Raw genomic sequence first — 24,030 nt, 5'->3', positions numbered from 1 at the left:
TCTTTCCCTCCAAAGATTGGATCTCGGTGTAAAAACGTCTTTTGACTGTGATCACCTTTACAGGGACCAGGTGGTTTTACAGAAACAACATGAAGTGTGTCGGCTGTCTGCAGTCGGACCTTCAGCTCCAGGCCTCAAACTCTGTTTACATCAAACAGAAATGAAACAATCAGCTTCTGGTTAGTGGAGCTTTTAGATGATTGTCATGAATTAATGAGCTTTTTATTTAAACAGAAACAGAGAAATAAAATCACTAACAGATGTAGTTAAACTAGAAACAGTTGATGAATAACATGAGGTCATCAGATAGTGACTGAAGGAAAGCTGCTACTGAAATACTTTACAGCAGCAAGAAGCAGCTTGAGACAATAAATTTATTAATATGTTTATAAATAATAAATGTCTGAGCTTAGATCTCATTTCAGACAGACATGATAACATCAATACTAACAGCAGATGGACTCTAAGCAGTCACAGTTGCTGATTACAAGGGCCGGCTCCATGTTGCAGGACCGGCAGCTTGAATACTTTTCCCTCTATTGTCAGATGCATCATGGGAAATTGAGTTTTAACATCAATATTTTTCTCTTTTTGTTTCTTGAGATAAAATCTCAGTAAAACAAGAAACATTTTATTGTCCAAGACTCCAATAATTACTCAGAACTAATAATTTTTGATAATTACTAAAAGTACAAGAGTATGAAACATTTTTCAAGTTTCTGTTGTTGCACTGTTCTGTTTAAGAGAGTAAAATGTTTATCCTGCTAGCAGAAGTTGTGTTCATATTAATACACACTAAACTATTACATCTGCAATATAACAGTGTGTGTTTTCTGTGTCTCTAGTTTACTGTGTGATTTTCCTCGTCGTCACCAACTTGCAACTCAAACGCAACTGCAAAGTTTGCATTCAAATAATGATGTCAGATTTTTTTTTCCTGCATAATGTGCATTGCATGTATTCTAACGTTGGGCAAACGTATCTTGAACGAGAATATTAAAGAATAGTACAAGAAGTAATAAAAACTTTAATGTTAATCCTCACCTTCCGTTTCCAGCTTCTCTTCTCACCGTACAGGTGAGAGCTTCTATGATTGTCCTGTAGGTGGCGGTAAATACACTTGAAGTTGGTTTGCCAGCCGCCAGTAACACCCAGAAGAAGATCAACACCGGTTCTGTATTTCATTTGAAACTGATCTGCTTTGCTCGGTAAGTTATTGGCTTTCATATTTATTTGTATCATATTCTGACCAAACATCTGGGACCCATATAGGTTGTTAGTTGCGCTTTAAAAAATTTGTAATTTTGTGCTTTGTCTTGACAAAAGACAAAGCACATTCTTGACGTAAAGACAACATGCTACCACTCGGACTTCTCAGCTTTGATTATAAGTTCTGGTTATGAGTTGTGAAATGTCGTGCACTTTTATTATTAATGTTGCAGTTTCCTCTTGTTCGCTTTAACGTCTTGTGGGCAGGAAAAGTCGGAGAAAGTCACTTTATTCATTATTCAGTTGAACCAGGTGGAAAGACACCACTTCGTTTATTCCAGTCAATCACAGAACTGCGCATGTCTCATACAGTTGCAAGATGCTAAACTCAGTGAATCTGTTAACATAGAGAATAAAATACAGAACTGCAAATCTCAGTTAAATAGATGGCTCCAAAGAGATCTCACCCTATTTGGGAGAACCTATTTAACCAAAATGGAGTCGTTGTCCCGATGCATATACCCAGCTTATTCTATGGCCATACCTAACAAATATATTAAAGCTATAAATCAGCTGAACTTCAATTTTATCTGGAAGAATCGAGTCCACTACTTAAAGAAAGCAAATATGGTTAAAGACTTTAAAGATGGAGGTTTACAAGCTATTGACTTTGAGTGTTTAAATGCGGTTTTAAAGGTAAACTGGTTGAAATCTTTTCTTATGAATGGAAATAGTATCTGGTATTGTCTCCCCAAAGGTTTGTTTAAAAAGATTGGTTGCATAGATTTTGTTCTTAGATGTGACTTTGACGTCAACAGACTTCCTGTTAAGTTATCTGCCTTTCACAAGCAGGTTTTGTTGTGTTGGAAACTAATGTACACACACAACTTTACTCCTCACCAAACTCCCATCTGGAATAACAGATATGTGTTACACAGGAATAAGTCTCTGTATTTGGATCACTGGATGGAAAAAGGTATTTGGTCCATAAGACATTTACTTAATAACAGTGGAGATTGGTTGTCTTTTGACGAATTTTGCTTGTTGTACAATTTGAACTGCTTACGTACTCAATTTAACACAGTGAAGAACTCTATCCCCACTGCAGTCAAATATCTGGTTCAAAATATAAATATTCACTCAGCTAACCTTCAGTTACCATCTCTTCAACTGTTTGGAGTTAACCTTTTGGACAAAAGTAATTCTAACAAGCGGATGCGTCAGCATCTAACTAATTTTATATTTCCTGTCAGACCAAATAAAAACTCCATTTTAAATCTGTTTTCTGACTCAGAGGTTAATAAGTGGAGAACTGTTTACCTTAAATACCCTCTGAGTCCTAAAGTTAAAGAAGTTCATTTTAAAATTCTCAATAACATTTTTCCATCCAGGGAACTATTAAGACAAAGATTCAACTTTGATACCAACAGCTGTACCTTTTGTGACAATGACATTGAAACTACAGATCATCTCTTTTTCTATTGTGTGCAAACTGGAACATTTTGGAGAAACTTCCAGGACTGGATTTCATCAAAACTTTCCCTGCATTGTTCCTTAAAAAGAGAGGATATAATATTTGGAACCACCCACAGAGACAGAAGAATTGACCTCATTCTTAACAACCTGCTGATCCTCGCCAAATTCTTCATCCACTCCTGTAAATGGGGAAATAGAAATCCTGACTTTTCTGCCTTTAAAAACCTCCTTATGGTCCACCACTTCAGAACCTTAAAACTGTTGAAAAACAAGCAGGGAATACAACTTTTGAACGCCTATATTGATCTAAATTTATTTGAGGTTTAATGCCCCTTTGTTTTGTTTTGTCTTGTTTTGTCTTTTTTTGTTTATTTTAGTCTCTGCTATCACTTTGTTTGATGTCTGACTATTTTAACTTATAATTTTATTTTACTTTCTTTATTTTTATGTTTTTTTATTAAAATTTTTTTTTATTTGTGTTATAATTACGTGTGCCATGAGCCTGTAGGACTTGTTTTCTTCTTGCGTGTACATGCCTAGTGGTATTGTAAACTTGTTCAAATTGTTTAATAAAAAAAAAAAAAAGTCTCATACAATTGCACAATGATGACGTCAGTGAAGAGCGCACCATATTAGGCCGGGTCCTAATACTCACTCTGCACCCTACGCCGGTCTCCTGCAACTTTTAGATGTATCTCTACTTCAACACACCTGAGTCCAATAATGAGGTCATTAGCAGGACTCTGGAGAACCTGGCTGCACTTGGGAGGTGATTCAGTTATTGGATTCAGGTGTGTTGGATCAGGGAGACTCTAAGAGTTGCAGAACAGCGGCCCTCCAGGGCCAGGACCGCCCACCCCTGGTGTACTCAGTCAAAGTCAAAGTGTTTTATTGGAGTGTGTAAAAATGTGATAGTACGCCCTGTGACGTAACTTCTACATCCAATAAGAGTAAATTACAAATAAATAACAGAACCAAATAACTTTCTGTTCCACTCCCACAAAAGATTTGACATTAATTTCATAATTATGTTTTAAGTTTTCCCTGTAATGAGTTTCTGTAAATGAAACTCAAAAATAAAGATCAATTCCTTTTTTTGTGTGTCTGAATTTTTGAGACAATAAACATTTTTTCAGTTGCAACTTCATTAATGTTTTTAGAAATATTTTCAAAACTGGATTTTGTTCAAGAAATCTATTCCCCTTTTAAGTTGATAAAATTTGGTCTAACTGGAATGAAGAGTTAAATTATGATATTAACAATTTAATTCACATGCTGCTTCCTAAAAATCATTTCAGTTTTTAAAGTGAAATTATTTTAATGTTTAAACGTTGCAACATCACAAAATCCCAATCTTTAAACCAATATATTAATAACTTAATTTAAGATTTAAAATTCATCTCATTTGTAACATTTTCTTTTCTCACCGTTAGTTTGTGACGATTCTTTATTTCTTCTGTTTTCTGCTCAGTTTAAGAGAACTTGATTGTAAAAAAAAAAAGAACTTTGAACATGAACGGTTATGAACTGAACTGGTTCTGTTTTAGATGAATTAATTAGTTATTTTTTTCTCCACAGTTCAGAGTTTTGGGATGAACTGAAGATAATCTGCAGCCGTTTCTCCATCCCTCCTGGTTCTGGTTCTTCGTCTCTCCTGGCGGTTCTGTTCGGCCCGTTTGTTCTCATCATGGTGGTTTTGTTTAGTCCAGTCGTCTGCAACCTTTACAATCTAGAAACATTTTATTTTATTTTGATTTTTTAGTTTAATAAAACGGGTCTAGAGCCACAAAACCACATTTATAAATATTTACTTCATTTAATTTGTTTTAACTGTTAAAGAGAAAATATTTAATTTTTATTTTAAGGTTTTATTATAAAGAAAAACACAAAACTTCCTCAGAAAGATGACGGCTGTGTTTTCTTATATGTGATGTTTATATTAGAACTTAGTTTTTAGTTTAATATCAAGAGAAATAAATGTAAATAAAATGAAGATGGATCGATTATTAAAATAATAGTCAGCTATTGAAACATTATTCTAACATCTGCTGTGATTTGTACAGTTTTAAAGATGACGAAGACAGGAAAACCGGACTCTTACCGGGCTGGTGTTATGCAGCTGTATGCTCAGGGTAAGTTCAGGTTTCCCACCAGGAAGAGACCTGGATCCAGAAGATGGAAGTCTGTCATCGAGCGGATAGACGCATGTCCACTGACTCCTGCCTTCAACCAAAAAGTCAGGACAATCGACATATTTGGGAAAAAAATCCCCTGCAAATGTGGTTATCATACGGTAAGTTAATTTCTTTTATTATATACAATAGGTAAAAAAGGGCTATGTTTCAAACCAGTGACTGTTGAAATTTTTAAGTGTTTCACCTAAGTTTTTGTTATTATTTTGTTACCTATCTTAATATGTAAGACAAAAACAGACAATAATTCCAAATGGATATAGAACACTGGAAACAATTTAATGATTTGTCACACAAGTTTATTCAATGTTGTTTTTCCACAGTCAGCTGATCAGGCAAATACAACAGGGATTGAAGCAGAAAGCACGCCAGGTGCAGGGAGCAGCACAGGTGTACCTAGGGCTACAGAAGATCCAACCCCACAAAGCAGTTCAGCTTTAAAAACAGTTAATCCTGAAATGCACAGGAGCTCAAGCATAGTCGAAGCTGCAGGAGATCCAGCCACACAAAACATTTCAAGTGTCGGCACAGTTCCAGCTGACCAGAGAGCGGAGAGGAGCTCAAGTTCAGGGAGCTGCCAACTTCCCACTATGTCAGTCAGTGAAAGTCCAATTCAGATAAAGTGTGCATTATGTAATGAAGGCATAAACGTGGAACTATTTTCTGAACATTTATCTGACTTTCATGCAGAGCAATGTTGTGAACATTGTGGGAAAAAGGTCACGGGTGCTGTTGGTTTGCTTCATCATATTGAAGAAGGTCATGATCGACCAGGACAAACAGGCCAAACATCACCATCTATTCCAGACCAACATCCAGCATTTAAATTACAACATGGGATAACAGCAACTTCACCCCGGAAACCAGTAATACTTCCTGGGAAACCAGCAGCATCTCCCCAGAAACCAGCACTTCAGCCACAACAGCGCCTTGCACCAGTGCAACACCCCCAAGCAACTCCTTCAGTTGCTCCTTCAGTTGCTCCTTCAGTTGCTCCTTCAGTTGCTCCTTCATCTATTCCCCACCTTAGGCCTCCGGAGGTGAATTGGGTCAGCTTTCTTCCCAAGCAGTTGTTGCAGGTCATCAAGCCAGCAGACCAGGAATGGATTGCCCAGTGCCTCTACAACCCTACTGGACAGTTTAAACAACAATTCTCACATAACTGGTTCCATCCACCCCGTCTACCAAAGATGATGAATGAACCTCCAGATCCCCTGGTCTACTTTAGGCAGAGGATGTTTTTATGGGCACCAATGCGGATGTGGGGTATTTCTCTGAAGTGTCATCAATGCAACACCAAGATGCATCACTCTGGGATCTACACAAAGGTCAGAGAAGTTATAGATCTCGATTCAAGATATTATTTGATTGGTTATTTATCCACGATGCAGTAAATGCATGATACCTGTTTGTCCATGGAGCACAGAGGTGCTAAATCAGTTAGATCCTGCCCATAGAAACAAGTTTCCAGCCATTCTCACCACACAACTGGCTCTGGACAAAAGATGTGTGACTTTGCTCAAACCACGCACTTTTGGAAATAGCTCCAGTTATGTACAACAAGCATTAGAAGAACTGCATAGTGAGGAGTGGGCAAAGCGCACTATGGATTATCTGACTGACTGTGAGCTTCACAAGAAGAAGAGCGCCCTAACAAGTATCCATGAAGTGATCTACCAGAATCCACCAGAGTTTAGCCCCCTTCCACTTCACAGTGGTTTGAGACGGTGCATGCCAATGAAATACTGTCTCACTTGTCTGAGATGAAGGGTGTCATCACCTCAACATATGGAAGGATTTTAAAGCTTGATTCAACCAAAAAGGTATAGTAAAACATCTCTAAAATATTTTGCTATTCTGATTATAATTTGCATTCCAAATTCTAATCAGATTATAATTGCCTTTTTTTATAACAAACAGTTCACCAAGAAACTTGCTGGTGGAATTTCTGAGACTGCAACCTGGATGACAAACATCACCAATGAATATGGCCAGGTTCTGAACTGTGTGCTGACCACAGGGGAAGGAGCAGGTTGGAGGAACTGTGCCAAGGAATTGTTATGCGCTTCCAGAATGCTGGGGAACCAGAGCCACAAGTCCTTTATGTTGATAGAGACTGATGTAGTGAATCAGGTTTGTGATTTTTAGACCTTATTGCTGTAACGTTTGTTTACAGTTCAAAGTTTAAAATATTTTTAGGTTCAATGTAAAAGAAATGTATTTTGAACAAGGTATTGTGATCTATGTAGCAGTTATGTTTTAAGTAGCAACATTAATACAATCAGCTGTGAATCATAAGGTAAACTAAATACTGTAGAAATTATTAATGTGTTTTATTTATATATTTATATATATGTATTTTTATTTTTTATTATTTTTTTTACATAAACAGGTGTGCCTCCGGTGCTTGAGTGGTTTCGACTTTGGAAAACTAAAGTGAGGCTTGACATCTTTCATTACATGAGGCGATTCACAACCGGTCTCACCACAGAACTTCATCCTCTTTATGGAACTTTCTGCTCCAAGTTGTCCTGCTGCATTTTTGAATGGGATCGAGATGATGTCAGCTGCCTTAAAGAAGCAAAGAGGTCAGAGCTGAAGAAAAAATATGCTGGTCATCCTCCCACATTAATTCCAGTGAGCTTGCTAAACATTGCAGAGGAAGGACAAGAGGGGTAGAAGAAACCCGGAACCTCATTCAGGAATTATTAAACTCCATGTGGGAACTGACTGACACCTCAGGTCTCCGCCTGATCAACCCTGAGAGCATGACTCGTGTGGCAAATGCAGCAGAAGCACCTGCCATGCATGCAAGATCCACCTGGTGTTGAACTGTACACCAAGCTTCACTCGGCACAAAAGGGAGACAAAGAAGTTCAAACCTTCAGATGCGGCAGGGGCTCGTCTTCAGTTGAAAGCTTTCATCGACACCAGTGTTCCTTCATACCAGGTAAACTGTGAATTGGTATATTTGATGTCATTCATTTTTGAAACACCTCCCAGAATTTTAACCGTACATCTAAATATGTTAATCAGCATAATTTCTGAAAAATATGAAAAGAAGTTTAAATTTCATAAATGCTGCCAATTTTTGCAACTCTGTTTTTTAAGGATGGAGAAGCAATGCCATGCACACTCAAATGTATATGGAACATGAAAAGAGCCCAAGAAGCTTTAGATACGAGTCACAGATCCCACAGTAAACTCTGTGATGTTCGTCTGATGTCCAACCTCAACACTCTGAGCAACAAAGTGCTGGGTCATGACCTCCTGCCAGAGTTTGTTCCCCCAGGCTGTCCCACAGGTATTAGACATTTACCTAACAAATTCCACAAAAATGCTCATTTTTGTGCAGCAAATTTGTCACTTTCAAATACAATTGTCAAATGTCCTTTATGATCATTGAAGATGAGCGGATTGCTGTGGAGTATCTTCTCGCTCAGTCAGACAGCGGAGACCTCTTAGGTCCACAGCAGGACAACAAACTGGGAGTTATTTTGCCAGAGGTGCCAGCTAACGTTCAGGAGGAGGACAGTCCTGATGTCACCATCAGTGACGTCACTGACATGCTCTCAGAGAGCCTCCACGACATGCTACAGTGTGAATGCCAGTTGGAAATGCCATCCTCTAACATTGATTTTCTCCAGGTAGAGTCTTCTCCCATGTCATCTGAGGTAATGCTTTAATTACATTACACTTTTACTTAGTGAGTAATTTGTCTTATTAACAGAGTAAATTACCCTCATGTGTTCCATGCTTCTACATTGGCATTTCCAATCTATTGTTATAATTTATTAGATTATCATCAGTCACTGAAGATGATTGTTATTGATTAGTTGGATGATGATCATGTAAATGAGATGAACAAGAACAAAAAAAAAAAAAACATTTCAAACTTTTATGTTATAAATACTGTAAGAGCCAAAAATGTCAGTTTGTAACATTGTTTATTAATGTGTATGTCATTTGTGTATTTAGACATTTTCTTAACAATAACATTCCATTTTAGTATGTTTTTTGTAGAAAAGCACAATGTAATGGACATAATGGAAAATATATGTGAAAAGTGCTGTGTCACGTTAATATATAATGGCTTTACACTGAAACAAATAAGCAGCCACTATAAATATCTTGCCATCATGAATGCAGAGAAAAAGGTTGTTGTTTTTTTTTGGAAATCCAAGGATATAAGGAACATTTACTGTTGCTTCTGTGTGTTTACAGGAAACCAGTATCGACTCAAGTCCTGCCTCTCCCACTCATGCTGCTGCGTCACCCAGAGGTCAGCTTACTGGTGACCTCTCCTTTAGTGGACCAAGTAGCTCTTCCCAGGTGGACCAAATATCCCAGGTAGAGTGAGACCTATGTGGGTTCATTTTGTTTCATTACAGCATGCAACACTTTGTTTGGTTGCTGGATTATGTTCAATAGGCAATTTTGGGATGTAATTGTTGTTATAAAATCATATTTCCAGATTAGGCTTTGGCTTGATTTACTGGCCCTTTTCCATCTTTCTCAGCATCTAAACATTTTTTCTTAATAAATCTGAAACAGTACTTGATTTTATGCTTTAATCTACTTTATTTAAACCAGTGGTTCCCTTACCTGGTCCTCATGCACCCCTCCCTTGCATGTTTTTGGTGTCTTGCTTGTAAACAGCTTACTTAAATGATTAAAAGGCTTCTGCAGCACTTGTTTGGAACCACTGGTTTAGACTGAGTTATTTCTCTCTTTTTCTTCTGCGGCATGTTGGCCTTTTTCTTTGGTAGAAATACGGATTATCCAGTCCGATCAACCATCAGTTCCAGGAAATTGTTTCACATAACATAAAGAAATGACTGTGTGTATATTTGTATCTATGTAGCAATTATTTTTTCTTTTAAGGAGACCCGGTGTGACTACAGAGGTTTTCCTGGGTGGGAGGCAGTTGACAGCTTGGCAGAGAACCTTTTGAGCCTCAACAGAACAATAACTGCGTTGTCAACAACAGAGGTGGAAAATGTGTTGCAGCTGTATTCTAACCTGCATGCTATGGACAAGCAGCCTGTTAAATACACCTTAAAAAACAAGAAGAGCACATTACCAGGACCTTGGAGGGCTTCCCGGAAACGAAGTGGCTCTGCACCTGGTCAGCAAGCAGCTGAAAGGTAACCTGTCTAATATTTGACACAATGGATAACTTGATTGCATATTCACTGATGTAAATAGAATATTTTTTTCTCTTAGCATTAAGCTTAGGAGATCAATACGGGTTTGCTGAGCTCATCAAAATGAGAAGAACTTTTCTACTGCATTTCATTACTGCTCCAATCAAATCAGTGTTTTTCTGTTAATTGACTGACCTGTTTGTCACACAGACTCTTCATGACCCATGGCCAGGCTGCCCAGAGACCCAGAGCCTCTGAGTGCATTTGCTTCAAGCTGTTCAAAGAATATCAGCAAGCAAGAAACCGGCCAAAAGACAGCAAGGGGAAGGTTTTACCCGTCCCGCAGTCTATTATCCAAACGTACTGTCACATTAAACAATTACTTGAGGACTCCAGGCCCATACAGGACCAGACCAACTTGTTGTTGGTCACCATCAACAATACCACTGTGTGTGCTTGGTAAGATGTCCTTTATTTTCAATAGATATTCAACTTCAAAGATGGCTTGACTTTGAAAGGAAACAATTTATGTTCTATTATCTTTCAGGCTACACGAGCGGCAGAAGAGAACCGACAGGGACGCTCTTCTCCAAGGTGTGAATCTTCCTCCGAAGGTGTCCGTGGCTGACGCCTCCTTCCCAGAAGCGAGACAGTTCCCCTCCCTTCCTGTGGAACATGGACATACAAGCATGGAGTTTAAAGAACCTGAAAACAGAGAAGGCGAGGCCCTGATCCGTCAACGGGTTGGCGGTAAAGCTGGCTCCGCACAGCAATGTCCTCCCTCATACCAGCCAGGTCTCTTTTCACAGGCCGCAGTTCCTCCCAGCTTCCTGTATCCACAGACTGACCAGCCACCATCATCTGCTTGGTCCTACTGTGAGCAGAACCAGATGCCACAAGCCCCATCCGCTTCTTTGGGTTTCGGCTTCGGTCCACCAGCTTCAGTTTTGACCTCATTTGGACAAGGACAGTTCCCACCCCTTCCATCTTCTCTGGCTCCAATGTATCGGTACTATACACCACCACTTCACTCATCCATCCCAGCAGCTGCTGCTGGTTCAGCATCATCATCACCATCAGATCAGACTCCAGCCAACATGAATCGCTACAGGAAGTGGAGACAGAATAGGGCAGAATTAGAAGACCAGGAACGCCTGGCAAGAGGGGAGCCTCCCAGAAAGCGCCAATGGAAGCAGGACTACCACTATCAGTGTTCAGTTTGTGGTCAGGCGAAAAACAAAAGCACTGGCCACACACAGATTAAGGGAAAACGGTAATGTCCAGCCTCTGGACAGACTGTTTTGGAATGGAAAGAGTGTCTTGGGAAGCAGCGATTGAAAGATTTTCTTTTTAGTTTTCATCTTTAAATATAATCTCACCATTTGTGTTTTAAAGCCCAGAATTGTTTATAAAGTCCAAAAGGACGACTGCCATGTTATGAGGGCTTATCAATAAGTGGATTGGTCTTTATTCCTCTTTGTCCACTTTCAGTGAAATAACTAATTATGTTGCTGAAATTTGTCGTCAAACTAAATCTGTGTTATTCTGTGTTTAGTTACAGAAAAATGACATCAAGCTTTGTTGATATATACACTAAAATACATTTAGGTCTTTCTACCTATTTTTATAATATTTTTTTCTGTAAAAAATTGTGTTTTTTTGTGAGTTTCCAGTTTTCAGGGGATTGAAATTTAAGCATTTGGTTTTATTTGTGCTAAATGTGGAGCTATTTTTATCAGTGCATGTGATGTTGCATGCAATGCAAGAATACTGACTGGCTTGGCTCACTGATAGTTTTATGTTCTATATTTAAAATATCTTTTGTTCTCTATTGTTCTCTCTGTTACTATTTGTATGTTTTTAGTGAGCTTCTAGGCGCTGCTTTATACATGTCGACATACATTGTTAGTTCTCTGTGATTGTAGTTGTGTAAGAGTGAATAAATGTCACCGATCATTTATTTGTGTGTTATATAATTTTGTTGGTCCTCTCAAAACTGATAATATCAATAGTATAGTAATTCACTAGTTCAGAATTAACAATAATTTGGATGTTATGCTATATTGAACTTTAAATTAGTGTAAAAAATGCTTTGTGGAGCATAAAACAGGCATTATTACAACAATGGACATGAATGATGCTGAAACATGTACTTAAGTAGAAACTTCAGATTTTCCTCTCTTTTTTCTTTTTCCCCCAGAGCAGACATTTTTGCTCTGTCTGACAGGTCAGAGGTCGTTTCCATCCAACGCTGAGAAAACTGGTCAAAAGTCACAGAAAGGAAAAAGTGAAAGTACTTCTACTGGTTTGGATTTTCACATCAGTAAATGAGAAAATCTTATTCAGAAAAAGTTGCTGCGTTTCTATAAACTCTATAATAGTTAAATGTGATATTTCAAAAATAACGGACATTCGGAAAGTTAAAAACAGTTTTGTTTTTTTTGCTCAAAAGTTTTGCTGCTTGAATATTGATTTTATGGAAACGTTTCTTTGTATCACTGATCATTAACCAGCTGTTGCTACTGCTGGAAACCACACAAACTTATTTCCTCGTGTTTTTACAGAAGCGACACGTTGTTACAAAGTCTGTCACGTTTTGTTATTGTTCTGTTTCCATCAGCCTTTTCTAACGTGACGCATTAAAACTCCACAGAGAACGGTTCCGTGGTGAAGACCGGACTCACTGACCTCTGCTCCGTTTGCAGCTCCGCTTTACCGGGCGAGGAAGAGGAGGGTCCAGGAGGAAGAAGCTCCTCCAGTCTGCCCAGCGAGGATCTGAACCGGTCCCATCAACGTCGTTCTCTTCCGTTTGTGAAGCGTGAAAACAGAGGCTAACCGCGGAGCGAGCAGCTTCTGTCCTCACGCCGCCAGACTCTGAAAGTTTTCCCTCTCAGCCTGTTGGAGGTTTGAAACGTGAGACAGACTTTAAATTGTTTGTGATGGTAAACAATCAAAACCGGAGCGTGTTTTGACCCTGATCTGTTTGTATCCACAGGTTTTTAAATGACATTTAATGGCATTTGATTTAGTTTAGTCAATAATAACGAAGCCAAACAGAAAATCCACATTATGAATCGTTGAAGGTTTTCTCTGCTGACGTTTAGAAATCAGGTCACATTTCAGCAGCTGAAGGTTTTAGAAGTCAAACTATTAATGTTTTATCTCTATTTAAAAAAGCTTCAGGTGTAGAAATGTTGGGTAAATTATATATATAATTATCAAATATTTGTTGTTTCATGTGGCTTTTTAGTTTTACCTATATAATGTTCTTGAGTTATATACCTTTATTGTTTTATTGTAGCCTAAAGAATGTTTTTCTGTTGTTTCTTTCCTCCAGAAAGCCTCTCTGAAGAAAAGCAGCGACGACCAGGTCCATCAGGGTTTATCGGTCAGCAGAAACCTCGGCCTTCCTGACCTGTTAGATCGCTATAAAACCGTCGCAGTGAAGACGTACAACTTGCTCTGTTTTACCGTGTCTGGAACAGAATAATCTAGTGTCTAGATAGTGACTAACATTTGCGTTTCAATTATGTGATTGAAGTGTTTTCGAAACATTTAGGATTGAAGATTAAAAACTTAAAACCTTGTTTGTGTGTAAATCTTTTTTACCATTAATCCTCCAGTTCATTTGTAGCTTCACCTGATTGACATCCTGTAAAAACTTCATTTCAATCACCTTCAGCATCCAGTTCTGAACCAGTGAATCTATATATTGATCAGGATCAATACAGATCATCCACACTCTGTATGGATGTTCAGTCCAGCGGAAGTTGTTGAGCTTTTCAGATATTTCAGTTGCAGATTCATCCTTTGCTCTACATTCACTAAAGTAACACTGTTATAGTTTTAGAGGCATTTTGTCTTTTTTAAAAAAGGAATAAAATGATGTTTATAGTCTTGTATTTGTGATAATGTATGAAATCATCTCCAGTAGCTCAGGAACTGCAGAAAGTCCCAGTTTTGGAAGATTTGGTTGTTTTTAAATGTTATTTGAAGCCGCTGCAGGTGCAGCTTCTGTCCACTAGACGGCGACATTCCACAGCCTGCTGGGGACAGTTGATGATTTTATTGTCTAAATTTAGTTTTATTGATATAATTCAAGGTCGATTATTATGTTTGTGAAAAGGGCTTTATGAATAAGCTGTATGTATTTACATTTATGTAAAAGTGACACATTTAGGCAGAAGGTTTTTTATATTTCCGTTGTCTTTGCACCAAAAAAGGTTAAAATGACCAAAGTCCCCAGAAAATGATGCGGATGGACCCAAAAGCAGAAAAGTGCAGCACAATCATCATAGTAAAAATGACAAGAAGAGACCGAAAGTGAATGAATCATCCGGAGGAGGTAATCAGCGCTGATTGAGCTGATTGGAGTCACCTGTGGGGAACCGGATAAAAAGGAACGGGATGAGCCAGAGGCGTTTAGTTGAGCTCTGGATCAGGTTCGGTTCGGTGGGTCTCCAGGTTGTGCTCCAGGTAAAGTCAGTCAGGCTCTCATACCTGACGAACGATTGTTTGAGTGTCTAAAATGTGAAGTAACTTCTCTCTGTTTTTCCCCTCCAGAGTTTTTCAGCGTCGTGTCCATCTGTGAGTCCACGGGTGGGTTTCATCTGCAGCCGAGCGGCTCCTTAAAACTTCATCTGGCGTTTGGAGCAGCGATAGTAAAGGCTGTTTTCAGAGCAGCTTCTTTGTTGGGTTTGTATTTGGTGCAAAGTTGTAGCGTCAATGTGAATCGACACATTGTTTGACGTTTAGCGTGACATTTGACAAACTGATTGTGACCGATCCCTGATTCCTGGTGAAACACAGGTTGGTTTATTTGTGCATTAGTTTTAGAAATGACAATGTGGTGTTTAAACATTTGTCTTTATTTTCAGAAAAACTAATATTTTTTTTTCCAGTGCCGATGACTGAAACGGGAGCTGCAGCATCTTAATGCATAAAAACAATTTAAAGAGCCTCAGTGTGTAACTGATCCATGTCAGAATCCATTGTGTCTGCAGATCTCCGTGGATCCACAGCCTCCTGGTTCGGTTCTGTGAGGTCCACCATGTCGGACGAGCTGACAGCAGCTGATTTAGATTGTAGTGTTTGTGGTTTTGTTCCTGGAGGAATGAACAGCTGCTGACAGGTGAGTCTGTAAGGATTTAGTTGGCTGGGTCCAGTTTTAGCAGAGACGTAAAAGCCAAGTCTGTAAAAATGTAGTAGACGTATTGTGAATTTAAACTTATTTTAAACATGCTTAAATCCCAACACAGTGAAGAGAAGCCAAAGTGTTTCAGGCAGTTAAATGCCTTTAGTAGCACCAGACCTCTATCGCCCCCTTGTGGTGGCTTCCAGTGTGTGTAATCTCGTTAAAATGAGACTTTATGTTCAGTTCAGCAAACATGGAAGTGTAGGAAAACGTTTATTTGTGGTTAAACTCATCAGTAACATTGTTTGTTTTTCTCTGCAGAGCCTGGAGGTGAACTTTGACCTGAAGCTGCCCTGGTTCATTGTCGTCCTCAATACAAGTAAAATGTTTAATCAGTGAAAGTTGTTTGTCTCCTCCAGCTTTATTTCTGCAAATTCTTAGCTGAATACCAACTGAGCCAGATGTCCAACAGGTGTGGAGCCTTGTTTCCATGGTTACAGGCATGGCCTGCTTATTGGTGAGTTTTTTTTCAAGAAATACAAGTGTTGTAAAGAAGAACTCTGACTTTGGTCAGAATGAGTGAAACCTTTATTTGTGTTTCAGATGATTGAGTCCAGCAGAATCTTGAAGAGGTTCCTCTGATGGTCTGCCTGGTGAGTAAAGAAATGTGACAATACTTTGTTTTTTTTCTGTCTCTTTGCAGGTTTCCAGCCATCTTGATCTGTACTGAATGTTTTGTGTTGAATACATGTGATTGTTGCTACTTTTGAGTAGCAACAATCACATGTATTGAGTTTTTTGTTTAAATAAAAAGTAAAAACCCTGCTTGTTTCATGTGCCTTTTCCTCTTTTAGACCCTTGAAAAAGTTAAAGTTAAAGTTAAAGTTAAAGTTAAAGTTAAAGTTAAAGTTAAAGTTAAAGTTAAAGTTAAAGTTAAAGTTAAAGTTAAAGTTAAAGTTAAAGTTAAAGTTAAAGTTAAAGTTAAAGTTAAAGTTAAAGTTAAAGTTAAAGTTAAAGTTATAGTTAAAGTTAAAGTTAAAGAAGTTAAAGTTAAAGTTAAAGTTAAAGTTAAAGTTAAAGTTAAAAAAGTTAAAGTTAAAGTTAAAGTTAAGAAGTTAAAGTTAAAGTTAAAGTTAAAGTTAAAGTTAAAAGTTAAAGTTAAAGTTAAAGTTAAAGTTAAAGTTAAAAGTTAAAGTTAAAGTTAAAGTTAAAGTTAAAGTTAAGTTAAAGTTAAAGTTAAAGTTAAGTTAAAGTTAAAGTTAAAGTTAAAGTTTCTTTAATGAACCACAACATGATGTATGAAGAGGTGATTCCATCAGGAAGCTGCACTGGCTGGAGAGAGAAGTGAATCTGTCTGAAATAAAGACAAAAATTCATCACTGGCTGTAATAAAGTCAAGTGTCAACTCTTACCTTCACAATATATTCTGATCCACAACTTGTTGGAAGGAGAAGTGAGTCTGTCTGAGATAAAGTCAATTATGAGCTCTTACCTTTCACCTCTGCTGGTTTCTATGGAAACAGTCTCTTCTTACAGCCCATGATCTCCTGTGTGGAGAAACAAATCCTTCAGTTTCTCATTAACAGAATTGTTCAGGTTTTGCTTCATAAACTTTCCTACTAACCTGCCTTGTTCTTGACAAAGTGGCCTCTTCTGGAGAGCAGCAACTTTCAGTCACCTCAACATTGATGCAGTCGACTCTTCTGATGGAGTGATGACATCCACAAAGCCTGGAAAACAAAAACTTCTTTTAATAAAACATTATCTCAAAGTTGTTCCAATATAATACTTTTAACTTACTGTGTGAATCTTTCATTCATCCTGCTTTGTTAAACTAACAGTTTCACTCATAGATACCTCTCAGATTTCTCGTTGCCAGGTCAGTGATGACGGGGCGACCCGGTTACAGCAGGCGGTTCTGGCTGAAAGTCAGAGAGAACAGAAACAGTCATAAAATACAAGTTTTACTTTTTCAACACTGCATCTACTACAATACATGACATCTTCCTTTCAACAACTCCTATCAAAATATTCTTAACCTCACTAGGCAAAAACAAATAAGTGTTACTGTATACATACTTACTCTTCCTCTACACTTTTGAACATTTTCTTTTATCTCTGACAATCTGTGGTGCCTATTTAAATTAACTGACTATTCTTATCTCTATTGTGTCACTTACAGAGTGAAGTTCAGGAACCTGTAACTTAAACTCTAGAGGACCGCATGCAGAGATTTGGCCCTTCGCTTTGACACATTCTTTAAAGTAAATCCATGAGCAAACAACATATTTACAGCATGACCAAAATACAGATTCAGGATGAAATCAGACATGATGGTTTCTCAGGAGTTGCTCTGGTAACCAGTGAGGGGAAACTGAGGCTGGACCACCTGCTGAGCAGTGACATCACATCTGGAGGATGAAACCACTGAACTAAATCTATTGACTCTTCATGTCAGAAACATTTCATACATATTTATGATTTTAAAATGAAGCCTCTACTGTAGATGTTTTCTTTAGGATCCATGTTACTGTGATGACAGTAAAGTTTCATATAATTCAGAATAAATATCAAAGTGCATCCTGATACTGTGCTCTACTTCTACACACAATCAGTTGGATAATTTATGATAATACTGATATTAACCACACATCTTACAATTATGATCTTTACCATTTGTCTAAAAACATAAAAATACATTTGGACTGACAGATTTTATTACACACTCAAAGTCCTAAATACATTTAAAAAAACAACTAAAGAATAAAACAAATAAAAAACACATAATAAAAGCTACTAGTCAGTCATACCAGAGGACTGATGATTATTTTACTGCATTATATTTAATGTGAGTAAACAGAAGGATCGTTCTATTATTAGACTCCTTTAAAAAATTAATACATTTATACGTAAACTTTATTAAAACAGCCATCAAAGTGCTGATGCAGCAAATACAAAGACTTCACTGGTTCTGATCCATCTGGGTTTATTTAGCTAAAATCTCAATGCACCATCATAAACAACCTTCAATCTTTGAAGACTGACTTTTTAAACATTAAACACCAAATGCAATGATGTGGAATAATTACAATAAGTTGTGTTGCTCTATGTTTATTCCCACCAACATAAATCTATCTGGGTCAGAACCAGACGGTTTCCCAGCCTTTGGATCAAACTCAGGTGTTTCTCTGCCTGGCAGAACTTCATTACTGATTGTCCTACAAACTCTCTGTATTGTGATTCATTGATTTCACTTGGAAATAGTTTTTTCTACAATTTATCTACACAACTTCAGTTTCACTTCAACAGAATCCAAACTTACAGAAAATGTTATTTACCTGATCATCTAACATTCAACCTGACAGTAAACATCATCAGAAAAACAATCTGTAAACACATGAACAAGATATTTTAATTCATTTCACATATTCAATAAAGTGCCACAGATCAAGATGAAACTTTTTGATTTGAACATCATGTAGTTCTACAGATGATGAACTTAAACTACAAATAATCAGCATTAAATGATTAATAATCGTTCATATAAACATTAAACACCAGAGGAGATCAAAATCTTCCTTCTCTGACATGAAAGGATGCAGAAACACAGTTGTTTCATCAACAGGTCAGACATCTTACTGTATATCTGACCACACCAGGTTGGTTACATTTCATATTTAGTTTTCTTTGATTTATACAATCAAAAAACACAGAAAAATCATAGAATGTTTGCAGTTATAATTATTTTAACCATATATAAATACAAATCAGTGTCAGGTTTGGACTTGGAGACAAAAATATCTTTACTAGTTTTGACTAAATAATTAGTTCAAAGACTTTACACAGTCTACTATCTAGTGCTATAGATCTATAGTTATCAGAGCTGACAATGTTTTTAATTACAGGAAGTAGATTCATCAAGTTATCAAGAATAAAGCCAAACATAATAAAACCAGTGAAACAAGGAAAGAAGAGTGGCGACCTTTGACCTGTCATATTTAAGATGTTCTGCTGAAATAACATCCGTTCCTATAGATTTATTTACAGACTGTTATTTCATTCCCTGATAGACATCCTGAGTTATGATACTTTCTACAGTACTGACCTTTTCTACTTGGAAAGGTTCACAGATAAATAACTTGATGAAGGATTGTTGAAAAATCTACAATCATATTCTCCTCATCGACGATGTGACAGATAATTTACTGTTATTATAGTTTTAACCTCTTTCCAAAAGGCTTTTCTATCTTTAACTAGGAGCCTTTTGGCCAAGCAGTCCGTCCTCATGGTTTGTTCATTCTGTCATTTTTCTGTTTTACCTCCATTTACCTGCTACAAGTAGCAGCTTCACTGAGATATTTAGAGACAAATCTGTGTTCCAACCTGCTCTGTTTTTATCTTTACATCACTTTTATTATGTCACAATATAATCCGGTTCTATGTCCAAGATTACAGAAGTTGACAGTCTGTACAAGTCGCTGCCTCTCTTGGTAATTTAAAGGTACGTTACAACTGATCTGTTTGATGATAGTAACAGGATATTTGTTCAGAAAATAAACAACACCACTCTACATGTGTCTCATTTTCATTACTATTTACAGTTGTGGGTAAATGATCTAATTCACAGCTTGAAGGTGATAAACAGGAGACACTAGTGATGTTTGTCTCAAGTCCAGAGACCAAACCTCGTGTCGGTGCTTATTGCTTTCAAAGTCACCTGATCGATACAGGAACTGTTTCTAAATGACGCTGATTCACCAAACTGTGTTTATAAGGAAGTGAATCTGTCAATGGGATGAATTTGACTAAATTATTCTTCATCTTTTACTTTGGAGCCTCAACACAAACTAAAGGTTTCATAGTTTGGGACCATTTTGCTCTTATGTGAGAAAACAAAACATTGATTTTCACTTTGTTGTTTCATCCAGTTCTTTTCTGTTTCTACTTGATCTGAATCCAAATTCAGATGAAATTGACTCTTAGTTTACTTTCATATTATGTTTGTCCTTTTAAATTATACATTTCATATTTTTATTCTTGAATTAAACCTCCATAAATAAAGACAACCCCGCTATAAATAAATAAAAAACGACATTTCCTGCAAAACACATTCATAAAGATCTACGTACAAATTAAATATAAAAGACAACATTTAATTTATATAAACAATATACAGTGTCACTAAAATCAGTTTTCTTTAAATAAATCCACCTCCTCAATGTTGAGACATTATAGTGAATCAGAATGAAGTAACAGATTCACCAGGATAAACTCAGATATGCAGCCATCAGTTGCTTTTTATCAATTATTTCATTGTTTACATAATTATTTTTCTACAGCAGGAGAAGTTGTGTTGGAAAAACTTATTTTTTTTAATTTAAATTTGTGAAAAATAAACAGTCCACAATCATCCTCATTCCAAACACTTTCATTTTCATCACTTGGTTCATGTTGTTTATTTACTGTATCAAAGAATAACAAATATATTTAGATTTTAAATGAAGATATGACATAATGCAATATATAATATACAATAAAACACAATGACTTCAATCTTATTGTTTAGACCAGGTCATCTAATCATTCTGCCAACTGCGTTGCCTGTAGGGACTTTTAACGTCCAGCAGGTGTCAGTATTCAGTGACGATATCGATACAGTTTAGTTTTGGGTCAAAATGATACGTGACCCCTCATTTACCCATCACTAGTAAACACATTGTAAAAGATATTAATGATACGATGGTCCAGCAAACAAACTATGACAGGTTTCAGTTGTAGAAGTGAAACTAGATGCTGGGAAAACTTCTTTACTTGAAATTATTTAATTACAATCTGTACAAAAAGGAATCGGAGTTTTTATCTGCATTCATGTCACACATAGATACTTTTTCACTTCTTATTTTGCATAAAAGAGCAAAAATAAGCAAGTTTATTAAGGTGTTCATCTTCATTATGATGACATTCATATGGAGCATAGACATTTACAATAATTATTTATTTATAATGTTGTTAATCTGATACACCAATTCATCACTGAGTCCAGGTTTCTTTTCCTAAATATAGCCACCTCTATCATATTAGATTTCCTCATTTTTGGTCTAGTTTTAGTCCCCATTATTTCTAATTACATTAAATAGAATGTCATTTTTATTTGCCATATTTGGGGAAATTTCTGGCTTACATGGATTAAGATTGGAGATGCAGACTGCAGGAATGCTGATCTTGCATTTTAGAAAATGTCATCTTAATTTTTTTCTTACCCTCATAAATGATTTCTGAATATATTCACATTACCAATATTCATGAGCCCCTATGGATGACTCGTGGTTGACCTCGTGAGTTTTTAGATGCTTTTCTGTTAATAAAATACTTTTATTTACTTTTCCATACCTGCTGAAAGCTTCAAACATCAAATTACAACCTTATTTCAAAATAATAGAAGTTTATTTGCGTTGATTTATTGAATCACATCTAAACAATAAAGCCTTCATTTTACCACCGTGTCTGCATTGCATACAGTGTGTCAGTAACTCACAGGTAGAGCTGAAGGTCCGACCACAGAAAACCACGAACCGCTCCGGAGCCGCTGCCCACCTCCACGAACACGCAGGGGCTGCAAAGAGCGACAAGGACCCACAGTTACACCGTTATCACGGATATACGATACCAGCGGATAAAATGCAGTGATACTGTCAAAACTTCATTACGCCATTAAACAAAAACTCTCACGTCTTCTCCTGCATCTTATCAATCGAGTAGCTTAGCAACCTTGAGCTGCTTTAGCCTCTATTTTACCGAGAGCTAAAAGTTTTGACCCGACGGTCCAGAAATGTGATAATTATCATGTTACTTCATGTCTCTGTTAAGAAGGAGTCAGTTTTTCTTCAACATTTTGAATTCCAGCGTGTGTAAACGAGTCTTTGTCGGTGAAATGTTTGCTACCTTGCGGGTGTGTCCTCTGCAGCGGCCATCTTGGATTGTGCTAAAGAGGAGGCCCGCCCCAAACACAGCTCCTTTGTAGAACGAGCTGCAGTTTGATTGGCCTGAGGAAATTGACAAGGTGGAGTTTAACTAGTTAATAGATGGACTGCTGGATGTAAAGGCTGCCATTTTGAAATCTGCTGTGGTGGAAGTGACTCAATAAATAAACTTTATCAGAACAGCCAAAGTTTGACTGAGTTCTTCTTTCCACACCTTTAGAGCCATTAGTTGATCTTTGTAAGTGAGTAAAAGTAAATAAAAACTAATGGAGAACAACTTCAGCTCTACATGCAACAAGTTTGAAATTAATTCATCATCTCTTCTTCTTCTGGTGGTTTGGAAGTGATGTTCATATTTCATTTGTTTTTATGTCATATTTGAAGGAAAATGGCAGCTGAGATCCTTCCTGGTGAGATGAACAGAACCTCAGAGCATTAAGAAAACCATTTGGGTCTCACAGGTTGCTGGTTCCATCCCTGAGTTTGGCTTTGTTCTTTCCTCGTTTAAAGCAAAACGGAGCAAGAAGCTTCTGGATTCAAACAAAGGACGACTTCAGTGTTTCTGGTTGGAGCTGGACATCTATTAATATAATAATTATTCATCTTTAATTCTGGTTGCATTCAAAAGGTCCAGTTACTCTGAAGTAAAAACAACTTCAACTCCTTTACTTCCATGTTTTCCTCTCTTTGTATCCACAGTGATCTGAACCGTGAAACTCTGAGGTCAGATTTGACGTTTTTCAGGTTTTTCTCTGTTTTCAGCTCATTTACAGCCAACATTTTATTGCAGGAAATAATTTCAGGAAGGAACCAGAAGATTCAGGACTCTGGGAGTTGTGACTGTAACCGACCTGAACACTGAGGCCCCAGAGCGCCCCCTGCAGGATCTGCTCCACCATCTCTGTTTCCAGCAGCAAATCAATCATCTGTTAGTCCAGACAGAAAAGCTGAAGCTGTCAATGAAGCTGAGCAGCAGAAACCCAGAAGAACTGGAAGCATCAGCAGGAGATGAACTGGACCACTAGGATCACTGATGCTGCAGCTGAGGAAGAGGAGAAAGAGGAGAACGATGAAGGTGAAGATGCCATCCTCACACTTCCTGTTTATCAACCAAAGAAAGCAGAAAATCAGCTGAAGAAACGTGAGGAGCTAGTCGTCCTGCGCCCTCTAGTGGCTGATTGGACTACTGCACTGGGAGAACTGGACCTTGACGCTACTGCAGCTGCAGTTTTAATACCTACATTAAAACTTAACCTTTCAAATCAAACCATATATTTCTTTACTACAATATTTATTCATTGCTCCTTTAACAATAAAACTTAATACATATCTTGTGTTTTTATTAAACCTTTATATCCGTGTTTTCAGAGTCCAGGTGTAATTTATTAGAGAAACTCAACATCTGCTTTATTATAAAAACAGTTTCTTTCTACTTTACTTTAAATAAAAAAACAGTTGTATATAACAAAAATAAAAACAGTGATATCTAACGTATTATTTCTTCACTGTCTGGGTGTTGATTCTCAGTTGGAGAAAATGAACAAAACAAAACATAAAATATATCATTGACAAAAATTTAACATTTTCTTTTGTAATTTTTGACAAATAAAAAGTTTGCATCTGCACTTGTGATGGACAGGCCATACAACATTATTATTATTATATGAGTCGTTCTCATTTGGGCCATCAGTGAATTTCTAGACCAAATGAAACATTTGGGTTTATTTGACTCCAGAAGTTCAACCTCCAGGTTTTCCATCGCTGATTGTTGCTGCAAACTTCAGCAGAGAATCGATCAATTGATCACAGCTGCTGCTGCTCACGTCTCGCCCACAAAGAGAAACGTGGTAACATCAGGAAATAGAAAGAGCTCTTATTTTGACAAAAATAAA

General features: G+C 37.2%; 1 protein-coding gene across 3 annotated transcripts; it reads left to right on the top strand.

Annotated features, from left to right (window-relative positions):
• Positions 1-53: 53 nt before the first annotated feature.
• LOC122827064 lies at positions 54-11,984 on the top strand. 3 transcript variants are annotated; one of them, XM_044109633.1, is made up of 13 exons: positions 54-179; positions 1,058-1,208; positions 4,264-4,375; positions 4,749-4,978; positions 5,201-6,700; positions 6,798-7,010; positions 7,270-7,827; positions 7,989-8,181; positions 8,286-8,551; positions 9,102-9,227; positions 9,762-10,024; positions 10,235-10,483; positions 10,572-11,984. In XM_044109633.1, exons 8-13 carry the CDS (start codon positions 8,001-8,003, stop codon positions 11,299-11,301), a joined length of 1,815 nt encoding a protein of 604 aa, XP_043965568.1. In that variant the 5' UTR covers positions 54-179; positions 1,058-1,208; positions 4,264-4,375; positions 4,749-4,978; positions 5,201-6,700; positions 6,798-7,010; positions 7,270-7,827; positions 7,989-8,000; the 3' UTR covers positions 11,302-11,984. The 3 variants fall into 3 exon arrangements, with proteins under 3 accessions (XP_043965568.1, XP_043965569.1, XP_043965567.1); XM_044109634.1 differs by lacking the exons at positions 54-179; positions 1,058-1,208; positions 4,264-4,375 and having other exon boundaries at positions 4,435-4,978; positions 8,286-8,524; XM_044109632.1 differs by lacking the exons at positions 54-179; positions 1,058-1,208; positions 4,264-4,375 and having other exon boundaries at positions 4,435-4,978.
• Positions 11,985-24,030: the final 12,046 nt, after the last annotated feature.

This window comes from Gambusia affinis, linkage group LG24, assembly GCF_019740435.1.
Source record: "Gambusia affinis linkage group LG24, SWU_Gaff_1.0, whole genome shotgun sequence".
In the NCBI taxonomy this organism is placed as follows: domain Eukaryota; kingdom Metazoa; phylum Chordata; class Actinopteri; order Cyprinodontiformes; family Poeciliidae; genus Gambusia; species Gambusia affinis.
Note: the sequence above shows the minus strand (reverse complement) of the source record. Positions and strands in the feature narration are given on the sequence as shown.